At 24.8% G+C, this 13105-nt stretch overlaps 1 protein-coding gene across 1 annotated transcript; it reads right to left on the bottom strand.

Moving 5' to 3' along the window:
- Positions 1-7223: 7223 nt before the first annotated feature.
- Positions 7224-8999, bottom strand: LOC145834238 (uncharacterized). The gene is made up of 2 exons (XM_082941614.1): positions 8852-8999; positions 7224-8503 (listed from the first exon to the last, which is right to left on the bottom strand). Exons 1-2 carry the CDS (start codon positions 8904-8906, stop codon positions 7773-7775), a joined length of 786 nt encoding a protein of 261 aa, XP_082797740.1. The 5' UTR covers positions 8907-8999; the 3' UTR covers positions 7224-7772.
- Between the last annotated feature and the right edge of the window lie 4106 nt (positions 9000-13105).

A 13105-nucleotide genomic window follows, 5' to 3' on the forward strand; every position in this document is an offset into this window, starting at 1 on the left:
AATCTTAAAATTCCCAGAATAGTTTTTATGACTGTAGTGTAGTTTACTAATTGTATTTTTTTCTTGTATTTTTACACTTTGTGTACTTTTTAATGATGATATTTTTACTAGGTACTTAAGCTTGATTTACAACGATTTACTAGCTTATTAAACTTTTAATGAACTTAGGCTGGTTTGATACAACTCAGACATTTTTGCTTTTTAAGTGACAGCCATGTAAAAGACTAGTTACTAATAAGATATTTTATTTAAGTATTCGAGAATTAATTATGTTAAAGAATTTGTTCTAGCTTTCTAGAATACAAATAGGTATTAATTTTATTTAATTAATTAATTACTAATTTTTTTCATGAATGTAAACTATTTAACACGCAAAAACTTTTTTTTTAAGTTAATATTCTTAGAAATATGAAAAAAGGGGTTGATAATATAACAAATATATAAAAGTAACTAATAAATTACCTTTCAAGCTTGGTTTTTATAGAGAGTTAAATTGTATGTAAAATTACAAAAGTATTAAATTTAACTTAGTAATTGCTTATGAAAGTACATAGTTTATTAACACTTAAGTATATTAGTCAATGTAAATTTTATTCTAATTTTATTTAATTTAATTTAAATAGTCATTTTATGTATAGCTAAAAGTTATTTAAAATGATAAGGTGAATAAAAGTAAAACTTTTCTCTAGTGTTTTTAAAACTAAAACCAAAAGATTATTCAAATGTCACTAAAACTAAAACTGCGGCCCGCGAAGACTTTGTAAACTTGAAATTTGGCCCGCGACCACCAACTGCCTGCCGACCCCTGTCTTAGAAGAACGGTAGTGCAGCGGTATAAGCTTGTGCTTTGAATACTAAGAACCCGTGCTCGAGTCACTTGTTTACCGTTTTTTTAATTTAAAATACTATACAAGTAATTTACAAAAAACTACGCTGTCACAAAGTTTCAATCATAACTAAAATATTCTTTTAACTATATTAAAATATACTAACTAAATCACTATTATTTATTTGTACTATCTTCGGTCTTTAATATAGACAGTAAATAGTATAACAGATAGCAAATACATATGATAGTAATAACAAAATAGATTGTTTAAACATTGTTTGCGCTTTTTAAGAACAAATTATTAAGAGATATAAAAATATTGAGCAAAAAACGATACTAATCATCCATCTTTAGTTTTTTTTTTGCTGTAAATTTAACTTTAAGTTTCTGTACCATTAGTTTCTACTTATTAGTTTAAAATGTTGATTTTTAATAGAAACATGCAAAAATGACAACCTTACCTCTTTTTTACTTTGAAACTTTCCGATATTATTTTGTTCAATAAAATATATGAAAAATTAAATATATTAAAAATGATTCATATTTATAAGCATTTTAGTACAAAAAGTAGTAAAATTTACCTCTATTTTTTTATAGTAGCTAATTAAAGCTTAATAAATCCAAGCTTTGTTAAATTTAAAAAGTTTTAAAACTTAATATGTGCATAAGCAAACTTCTGATATTAAAGATATTAAATAAATACTATTTTACTATTTGTTTTAAACAAAAAATCAAAACCGCCATTGAAAAGTACATTTGAACTGCATATGCAGCTTTTGATTGGGAATTCTTTCAAATATCAATACTTGCGTTTAAGTTTCATGTAAAATAAACAGATGTATCTTGTTATTAAGCTTATTTTCAACGAAAAGTATAGTAGCCATTTGTTTTAAAACTACAAATGAAAATTTTATACAAATATAAGCAAAATATCAAAAAATTGTAAAACATATATTCAAATTAAGAGTCCTGCTCAAAGTCTTGATAGCCCCGCGGTCAATGACTGAGATTCATGAGCTTTTGGTACCAGCTTCAAGTTCCTTTTGGGGAAAATTTATGTTTACTTGATTTACTCATAAATTTAATTCTAAAGTATTAAAAAACGATGATATACTGATAATTGTGATTATAGTTTTAAAATTATAAAAGAAGCACCAACAATAATTCACATTATATTTGTTAAAACTTTATGTTTATGTATGCTTGAGCTTAGTTAAACTGTTTATCAGGTTTTTTACACTTACGAAACAGTTATTTTTTTATTTAAACTTACTGTAACATAACATTGGCTTGAAGCACTTTTTTTTAACAGTTCTACTGGTTATTGTTTTAATATAGAGTAGTAGTTTAGTAGAATCAAAACAAACATTCAGTTTATACATTTAATGTTTAGAATAGCCTTGATGAAAGCAAAAAAAAAAAAACTTTTGATAGCAATAAGCTGTCTTATTTGCAGTAAGTTATATTACATATTTTATTTAAATGATCCTTAAAAGGTGCAACACTTTTATATATTTATTATAAAATTTTAGTTAATATATATTTATGCTGTAATTAAGCTATACCAGTTTCAAACTTCAAACTAACAGAAACTTTTCAAACATACTTGTAAAAAATTCACCACTCTTTATTCATTTTAAATATTAGTCAATTTGTATATTAACTCATCAAAGTTTTGAAAAGAAAGAGATAGGAAAAAAAAAGGTTCAGTTCATGTATTAGAAGTATGCATTGCTAGATATAGTATAGTAATTAAACTATTTTATTTCTAACGGAGACCCAGGTTCGACTTACTTTTAGCCCGTTTTTTTAGTAAACTAAAATATGTACTGTAATAACAACTTATAATAAATTACAACTTCACAAAGTTTCAATCAGAAATAAAATATTCTTTTATTAATACGTTTCTAATGTTTTTAATACTAAAATAAAAGACTATTTAAACAATTTATGCTTATTCCAATATAAAAAACTAATATGACTAACTTTTAATTCTAATTTCGAGTAAATAACTAAAATCAACTCTGATTTGTTGTAAAGCTACAATTTTGAAAAAATTGTTAATGACAAATACATATTTATATTTCTAACTTGTATACATACAAAACCTTTAAAATTTAAAAAAGTTATATCAAATAATTTTAAAACTTATTTAAAAGTTAGTGATTAAAAAAAAATTATTTTAGCACACTTCACTAGTGAAAAAACTAGTTATTGAATATAATTACTAATGTGTTTTATTTACAAAATTTAATTGAGTTACTATACTGATATATGTATATATATATATATATATGTTACGTATACTGATAACTGATAAAAAGTATGTAATCATTCAAAAAATTAAAATTTTTGCATAAAAGTGTTTAGCAGTATTCAATAACTTAAAGAACAAATGTTAGGTTGTAACAATAATTAGCTAGAAGCTCTAAAGAGTTAAGGTAGTATGTCTAGTGAGATTACATGTAAATGAACAAATAAAAAAATAAATAATGAAGGTAAAGAATAATAATGAAAAAGTTGCTAACTAGAGTATTTCTATAAAGTTTATTGATTGTTGAAATAATGGTTTTTCCATTATAAAAATCACAATTTTTATACATTAAAGTTTATTGCAAACAAAATACAAAATAGAAGTACTTTTCGGACACGCTCTTCAGTATTTTTTCGTGTCAAAAACAGGCTGAAATAATGATTTACTAATAAAAACTAATAAAACTAAGTATTTAAGAAAACAAATTAAATTTAACACAATAGTAATAATTAACAAATTAAGGCAATCGTTTAATCAGAAATAATATAAATGTAACACAACTTTAGGTTACCCTCTAGACATAATAAAGAACACAATACAAAAAACAAAGACAAGGTTTGAGTCAATAAAATTTGGTCCAAAAAAGTGTCCGGTATACCTTAAGTTGCCATACAATCAGAATACAGTTTTGCATAATAATTTGAAGAAAATAGTAGAAAATGGCTATAGATCTGTTAATTTACGAATAGTATACTCAACCAATAAACTGTTTCAGATTAAAAACAAAGATAAATTACCCACCCTAAACACCAGCAATGTAATTTATAAATTTGTATGTTTATGTAAAAAAACATACGTGGGTAGAACGAGTAACAATTTGATTGCAAGAATTAACCAACACATACCAAAAAACCTTTTAAACAAGATAAAGTCATGTAACGAGGAAAAGAAATTTGATGATTAAAAAAAACTAAATAGTAGTTCAGCGATTGGCCAACACCTGATTACTAATCCTAAGTGTGTCGAAAACTATAAAGTGGATAACTTCAAAATAATATCAGTTGCTCGTAATGAATTTCACCTAAAAACTTTAGAAGCTATATACATTTTAAGCTTAAAGCCAGATCTCTGTAAACAAAAGAAATTTGTTTATTCGACCATTTTGTTTAATTCGTTGAACTTAAATTAGTTGATTAGTAAAGTTGTGTTACATTTATATTATTTCTGATTAAACGATTGCCTTAATTTGTTAATTATTACTATTGTGTTAAATTTAATTTGTTTTCTTAAATACTTAGTTTTATTAGTTTTTATTAGTAAATCATTATTTCAGCCTGTTTTTGACACGAAAAAATACTGAAGAGCGTGTCCGAAAAGTACTTCTATTTTGTATTTTGTTTGCAATAAACTTTAAAGTTTATTGAGTTATAAATAATTTTTTTTTAATGAAAGTGTGTTTATATTTCTACATTTAAAAAAAATAAATTTTAATTTAATTTAAGTAAAATACGTATATAAATTTATAGAGTTAAATCTTACTTTAAATAAGTATAGCATTTAGTTACTTTAGACAGAGTACTAGTACTTAAAATTAAACAAGTTGATAAACTTTTAGTTAATCATTTAGTTTTAATTATACAACTGTTATACTCTAAGGAAATTTTTTATTATAAAATGTTTCACTGTGAAAGAGATCTTCAGTTATACCTATGTTCTTATTTAAACAAAAATAGTATAAAAAAATAATTATTTTTATAGAAATTATAAAAGAAATTAAAATTTCATGACATAACAGTCAAAAGCTTTAAACTCTATATGAATTAGCTAGAAAGTAATATGATAAAAAGCTTTATATGTAATTTTTTCATTTTAGTACATAAAAATTTTTTCATATTGTATTGTAAATAAGTTTCACATTGATTAATACTTGATATATAATTTTGAGTTCTTTTACAACATTTTAAATATTAGTATGGTTATATATAAAAAAATCACAGTAATATGCATAGAGATAGATCTATATGTTAGAAATAATATAGTGTTAAAGTTTATATAATATTTTATTTGTTTCAAAATGTTCTTATAAACCATGACAAAATTACGATTTATTATTAAACATATATTCCTATTAAATGTTTTATCATTTTAAAATCAACATATGTGTAGTTCTACTTTGATATTATCTAATAATTGTTACTCATATAACTGCATTATAACATTTAATTTTTTTTGATAAACTAAAAGAAATCACTTAAAACTTATTTAATTTTAGATAGAATTTGGCACTTTACTTTATTATTGTTATAATTAAGTAGGTTGAAGTGGTGTTTATATACTGTAAAGTAAAACAAAATTAATAATTACAAAGGTAATGTCAGTTTTATAAAAGATTTGCAATACAGATTTATAGAGAACAACTTTTCGTGGCTAATTATTTTTTAACTTGAAAAATCACTATATAATTCTTTCAAGCAACGATTTTAATTCTAGAGACCTAAGTTTTAATGATATGTTCCTTGATTACATGATTAACATTTTGATGAACTAAAAGTAAACAATTCACAATTAAATTTTAAATTGTTGGAATTTTTCAAACAACTACAATTTTATTAAAGATAAAAGTATTTCCAAAATAATATATGTATTAGATTAAACTGAAAATATTTCAAAATGAGTATGTAAAAAGCTGTAGAAGGAAACATATATTAAAAGATACAGACTTTTTAGCATTTTAAGGTATTGCCTTCCATAAGACACCTGTTGAACTCCCCTACTTTTACTGTTAAAAAAGTTTGTTAAAAAGTTACTTTGAATCTTAGGGTGCATTAAAAACAACTAGCAGCTAGTTTAAAATTTAAAAACTGGGACCTCTTATAAAAATAACTGTTAAGTCCCCACTCATGGCCTTTAACAATGAATGTGTAAAATATAAAAGTAAACTCTAAATAATAAGAATGGAATTGAAGTAAATATACATTCCACATATATTTTTTTTAATAGCATATTGACATTTTGCCACAGTTAAAATAATTGAAAGTATGGACCATAACTTTCTCCAGTTAAAAGTTATAACTTGGTAAAAACAAGTAAAAGTGGAATTTAATCAAAAATATTCAACTATTGAATAATATATTCTTTTTATGTGCACTGAATTTTATTTAGATTATTTATAATTATTAATTTATTTAAGAAAAGTTATACTATTTACAAGTTTAAGTTTAATTATGTTTTATTTTCACCAAACTTAGCTTGTAGATAATAAAAGGCAAATCACCTAAAGTTGTTGTTTTTACAAATCAGGGATTAAAGCTTAGATTTCAAATTGAAATAGGAATTTGAATTTATATTTCTTTAACATTCTTACAAACTTATTACTACATATAAAACCTCTTTACTTAAATATATTTAAACCAAGTTTTACCATCCATAACAAGTTAATAAAACTGCACATAAATCCAATTTAAGTTATAAAAGATTTGCACCTTTTTATCTTACAGTTTTGTTAATAAAACTTAACTAATTATAAGAACAAAATAAAATGCTAACACTTAGTAATACTTAGTTTTTAAGAATATTCTATAACTAACTACTTTATAATAAATATTTATTCAGAGTTTTTTAATTAAAAAAACTTTTGGTTTCATGGCAGTTAAACCATTTTTAAGTAAAACTAAATAAAAAATATATATAAACGCAAAACAATTACAAAAATATCTTTAAGAAATCTTCGTTACTTTATCACTTACTGCTTGTTTTAATACTGTAAAACAAATATTACACAAATATTGGCAGCAAATACCCCGATTTAAAGTATAGTTACTCGTAATAATACAAAAACTATTTATACAAAACAATTTTAACAGCTAAACTTCATTTAATATTTTTAGCATTTTGCAATACTCTATATAAACACTTAAATTTTTTTTTTGCTTATTAGAATGTTTAAAGATACTTTAAATTAAATGAAGTATAATGTTTAAAAAAAAAATTAATTTCATTTTTAAACAAGTTTATCTATAAATATGTCTTTATCGTTATTATGAACTAGATTTTATACTACCTCATATTTATAAAAATTCGTTGAAAATTCTACCGATTAGATTTTGCTTTAAGAATGAAACCGTGTAATATTATTTTAAAAGTTTATTTGTCTAAATATTAAAAACGAACTGGTAAAATACATAAACTAAAATGATAAATTTAAAAGAAATGATAATGTAGGTTGTTTATAATGATAGAAAACATTAAGTAAAACTTTAATACACTGTCAAATAGCTCAATAAGTCATAATCAGTTTCCAAATTAACATTTTATATTTTACAAATTATTTTAAATAAATACTAAAGCACCTATTTACTGTATAGTATATTCTACGACAAAAAAACAACGTTCAAAACAATTGGTCTTAGGACCTGGAACGAAAAACTAGGACTAGGAACGAAAAAACCTTTTCGGTTACTTAAATCTTTTTTCGAAATATTTTTTAGTTTTCTATTTTGATAAGTCCCGTTAAAGTACTCATAAAGTATGATAAAATCTAGACTAACATTTTAAAATAGTTTAAATGCTTCCTAAACAAATACAACAAAATTTTATGCCAAGTTCAAACAACATTAATTTGAACTAAAAACTTTTTCAAAAACGTGTTTAGTCATACATGCTAATATGACTACTCGCTTTTAAAAACTTCTAGCAAGCAACTTCGCAGGGAAACATTTTGATAAGATCACCAGTGCAAGTGCCTTGCAGACAATCTCTAACAGCAAATCGCATTCCAGCGCCGCAAGTGACACTGCACGATCCCATCCACCATTCGCCGTACGAAGCGCAGTCGCCTTCACAAGAAACCTCCCTCTGAAGCCTCTCAGTACAAAGGCCTTGCAGGCACGTTCTCGTGTCGACTCGCACTCCGGTTGAGCCGCAAGCGGCGCTGCACGAGCCAACGACCCAGGGGCCGTACACCACGCAAGGCTGCATCTCGCAAACCGTCGTTCTTGTGATGTTTCCAGTGCAGCCTTCTTCAACGCATGGTACGGTTTGAACTGCGACTCCCCTACCGCAAGTGACACTGCACGATCCCATCCACCATTCGCCGTACGAAGCGCAGTCGCCTTCACAAGAAACCTCCCTCTGAAGCCTCTCAGTACAAAGGCCTTGCAGGCACGTTCTCGTGTCGACTCGCACTCCGGTGGAGCCGCAAGCGGCGTTGCACGAGCCAACGACCCAGGGGCCGTACACCACGCAAGGCTGCATCTCGCAAACCATCGTTCTTGTGATGTTTCCACTGCAGCCTTCTTCAACGCATGGTACGGTTTGAACTGCGAATCCCCTACCGCACGTGACACTGCATCGCGGCACTGTGCAATTGCTGAAGACGACTTCTTCTTCAGCCTTGCTTATTGACAGTCCGGTGCAAACACCTGGAAGAGTATTTATTGAACACGTGAAACTTTTAGTTTATCAAAGTTTGTATAGTCTAAAAAAAAAGATTTTTCTATTTTTTTTAAATGTTTTGTCACAAACTCAATTTTAACAAAGCTGTGTAATTCAAATGAGAAAGTTAATTTTTCTACCCTTTAAATTTTAGTTTTTCATTAGAAATAAATTGTAACTTCATTAATTTTTTTATTTACAAAAAAAACTTGGTTTTTATTATCTTATATTAAAGAACTTTTTAAAACTTATTAGACTATAAATACCAAAAATATACTTATAATGTTTGTATAAACATATTTTTAATTAATCAAAAGCAATTTTCAAAATAATACCTAACAATAGAGAAACAATTAAAAATGAATTTAGGCTAAAAGCGCACATATTCATTGGTGATGTATCTTCTAATACTTCTTAATACTAAATTAAAAGCTAAGTCTACTTTTGTAAGTAGAAAAAAAAATCTGTTTATCAAATTTAAGTCATCACTGTCAAAAAAATCTAGTTTAAGTTTTGATATTTTTACTAAAACTTAAATTGGTTAGAATAACTCTATATATTGAAGTCATTTATTCAACTTTTAATTTATTTATTTAAGTAATATACAAATATTTGATCAAAATTCAGAGAAAACGATTTATTTTTATGCTAATAATTTACAATTGCTTTAATAAAATTAGTAAAAGACTTTGCGGTCATTTATTTATCCAGTAATTAATATATCATATCCATCAAGTTTGTACTTATTAGTTTATTAAAAGTAAACAATCTTTAAGTTCTAATAAAAACTGTCTAAAGAAAAATATCACTTTTTACAAAAAATTATGCTAGTACATAAAAATGAATTAAGAAATTTTTGTTTAGAATTAAAGTATAGATAGTGAGTTATTATATTACCTTAATTATTTACGATGTGTTATTTTGAGTCTCTTAATCGTCAAAAACTATAAAAGAATTTGTTGAATTGTAGTGAATTGTTTATTAAGTATTTTAAAGTTTTTTTTTAGTATCAGATAACTATGTACAAATTAAACTTGTGAATTCATTTACTTAGTTTTTCTTTATTTTCATAGAAACGTTTTATTATCTTAATCTATAACAGAATTCAATAACAATTTTTGTTTAATTCAAGTTTTTACATAAACTGTGCATAAACGAAGTAAATCAAGTTATAAAATGCTGTTTAAAAAATTTTACGTACATTTATTTATACTAACAAAAATGAGCTACGCCTGATAAAACTATACCTGAAGAAAAACATTGCTTATAAACATAATGTTGAATGAATCTACTAATCTACGTACCTGCTAAAAACTAACACGTCTCTAAATCAAAGCTTATATACTTTTCTTCGAAAACTTTATTTTGGGTAACTTGTTTAGTGTTTTTATAAAAGAATATGTTCATTATAATGTAATTATTATGTTTTTGACTCATTCTTTTTAAACTTGAGAAAACTTATTTTAGTTTTTTTAAATTTAATCTAATATTCACATAAAACTTTCTTTAAATGTTTTTTTTTTTAATTTATCAACTATTTTCACTACAAAGCAACCTGATATCAACATATTTAGTCGTTTAAAAACTATAGGACAGTATAAGAAACTGTAAAGCTATATAAAAATACTGCCTGCATATTCGAGTTTTTATATAATGCTTTTAAGCTCTGCTAGAATGCCCTAAAGCTAATTTGACAACAAGTGATGATTATTCAAATGTTGACGTTTTAAAGTGTATTGTGTTTGACGAAAAACCAACCTACAAGTTATACACATAAAACTATAAATCAACTTACTATATGCTTAAAATAACAAATGTAAAACCTATCATGTAAATAGAATTTTTGTTTGTATCCTTTACCTTTTCAATCAAAAACACATTTAAAGTAATTCTACGACATCTTTTCTCTTATTTTATACTATTTTTTTTCACGAATTTAATTTTATACTAAAATAGACCAAAAAGTTTGTTCTTTAGAAAATTTTAAGGAAACTCAAAAAACCTAGTAAAAACTCTCAGAAACCCTTTGGCAACCCTTAAAATTTTAATTTCATAAACTATTTATAATTTATTATTATATAATGGTTTTAGAGCAATTTGTATTTAGTGTTAAAAAATGTTGCTTTTAAGACAACATTTTGAATAAATATGTAAATATATTACTGAAAGATCTTAAAGATGTTTAATACAATTTGAACTTTATTACCATTATCACTACAAAAAGTTAAAAATTTATACTTGCTTTAGTTATAATTTTTGTACATTATCTATACTGTTGATGCTAAGTGTTTTTTAATTTAGGTGTTTTGAAGTACTCAACTTTAATTAGTAGTTTAATTTTAAAGTTTTCATACTACATCTTCAAAAATCAGTAAATTCGCTTTCAGCTTACTTTTAATTTTGCTTTCTGTTCAATTGATAGGTAAGATTTCTTGTAAGGATTAAAAACATTTTTTTATAACTAGAAGTCAAAGATAAGGTAAAAATTTAAAGTATAAAAACAAAAAAAGCAAATTCAAAAAAACCGATAGATTTATGTTTTAAACTTGTTGTAAACAATAAATTAAAAGCTGAACTAAAAAGTTGCTTACCAATCTACAGAGCTTTTTTATAATTCAGTTTGTGATAAAAATATTAACGAAAAAGTAAAAGCTTCCACCATTTCAGAATGACAAAAGGGCCCCGCGGAGCTCGAACATGGGAAGGTGCAGTGTCACTTGCGGCTCTGCCGTCAGTGTGAAAAGTTGTCGGCAAGGACCGTGCAGTTGGGATCGTTTAGAAATAAAGGTTCCCTGCGAAGCCCCTTTTTTAAGAATTCTAAAAAGCGAGTGGTTTAAAAACATTTTTTCGACTTAAAGCATATTTAAAGACATTATGAAATGAGAAAAATGATTTTTAAATTAGATAAGATATATTGTTGTGTTTAATCTGTAACAGCTTAACTTTAATAAAATGATTAGTATACAGTTCACTTTTCTTAAACATAATTATGATAAAAGAAATAAATTAAGAATATTAGAAGAAAGTCTAACGTTCGTATATTAAGAACTTGTACACTTTAGTTTACTTAAAAACAAGTTTTTATATAGTCCAACCTATAAATATGTGTTAATAAGTTTCAACTAAAAATAAAACTAAGAATAGGGATATTGATTTAAATATATTTTTTTATAATTATTTTAGAATAACTTTTTAAATATTTTATAAAATGTAATCATATAAGTTCTAATCAGGTCGTAAAAACTATTAGTTTATACACTGACTATGACTTATAAAGTTAGTTGACAAGTTTCTAAAGCTTTTTTTAAATATTATAAACGTATAAAACTAAGTTTACATATAGAATTTTTATGTAATTATCATTTTAATGTGATTTTTTATATTCTTATAGCATAGAACAGCGGAATTTAGATTGTTTATTAAAAGTTTGTTTTGTAGTTGCTATCTAAATATAGTTGAAAATGTTTATTTATATTATTTTAGTTAATAATTTAATACATGGTTTACTTGTCAAGTTAAGATTTAATCTGCTAAAAAATAAAGATATACAAACATAAATACGAAGTGATATAAAGTTTAAACTATATAGTCAATACTGTCATGTTTATACGTAAATCTGTGTCTAAAAATAAATCAGTTACTTTAAGTTTATTTTTTTAAGTTAGAATATCGCTTAAAAAATGGTGTATAGCATCCAAAAAAATATTCAGTTATAATAAAATCATAATAAAAAAAGTTTAACTATTTAGAAATTCTAAAAGAATTTTATATAAGTAAAAATAAAGTAGAAATTGTTATTTTAGTAAGCTTGTCTACAATGTTTACATAGTTTAAGCATTATCATTTTAATTAAGTAATAAAACAGTCTAGTAATAGTTTAGCAGTTATATTTTGTTGATGAAACTTATTTGGATAGCTTATATCAACATTCTACTTAGTTAAAGATGTAAACTGTTACTCTTATAATTTGAGCACGTAACGATTTTAAAATAAATAAAAGTTTTTTTTTATCAGTAAAGCCTAGAAAGGTTTTAATAGTAATCTTCTAAAAATGCAAATTGTAAACAAATCAAGCTTCAAAAGATTAAAAAGTTTTTAGTAGGATAAAAAAGTTTAAAAAAACGTTAAATAAACTATAAAAAATTAAAGTTTTAGAACTTTGAACTTTTAACCATATAAACAGTTTATTAAAGTTTTAGAAGTCTTAATGCTGAAATTCAATGTTTATATACTAAAAAAATCGTCAACCCTGCATAATAAAAAAGTTGAAGCAATCTTAAGAGTTAATTTTAACCATATAGTGAGTTAATTTAATTTTCTTTAATGTATAACTTGTAGGTTGGTTTTTCTGCAAACAAAGTACACTATAACACCTCAACATTTGAACAACCACAGTCTGTTCTTATTGCAAACTTGTGGTCAAGTCAGCCTTACGACACTCTTACACAGCTTAAACGTACCATATGAAAATTGAACATGCATGCATTTACAATTTTTCAACCAGTCCTGGAAATTTTAAACATGTAAAACACTAATATGTTGATAACGATTTTATTTAAGGTTGCTTTGTAGTGAAAACAGTTGATAAA

Source organism: Thalia democratica, chromosome 4 (assembly GCF_965202585.1).
Source record: "Thalia democratica chromosome 4, ktThaDemo2.hap1.1, whole genome shotgun sequence".
In the NCBI taxonomy this organism is placed as follows: Eukaryota; Metazoa; Chordata; class Thaliacea; order Salpida; family Salpidae; genus Thalia; species Thalia democratica.

Bases quoted from the DNA above. Each gene is read 5' to 3' on its own strand.
- LOC145834238 (XM_082941614.1), bottom strand. From the start codon at position 8,906: ATGAATATGTGCGCTTTTAGCCTAAATTCATTTTTAATTGTTTCTCTA. The intron at 8,504-8,851 runs GTATTATTTTGA...ATACTCTTCCAG, and splicing joins AATTGTTTCTCTATTGTTAG to GTGTTTGCACCGGACTGTCA.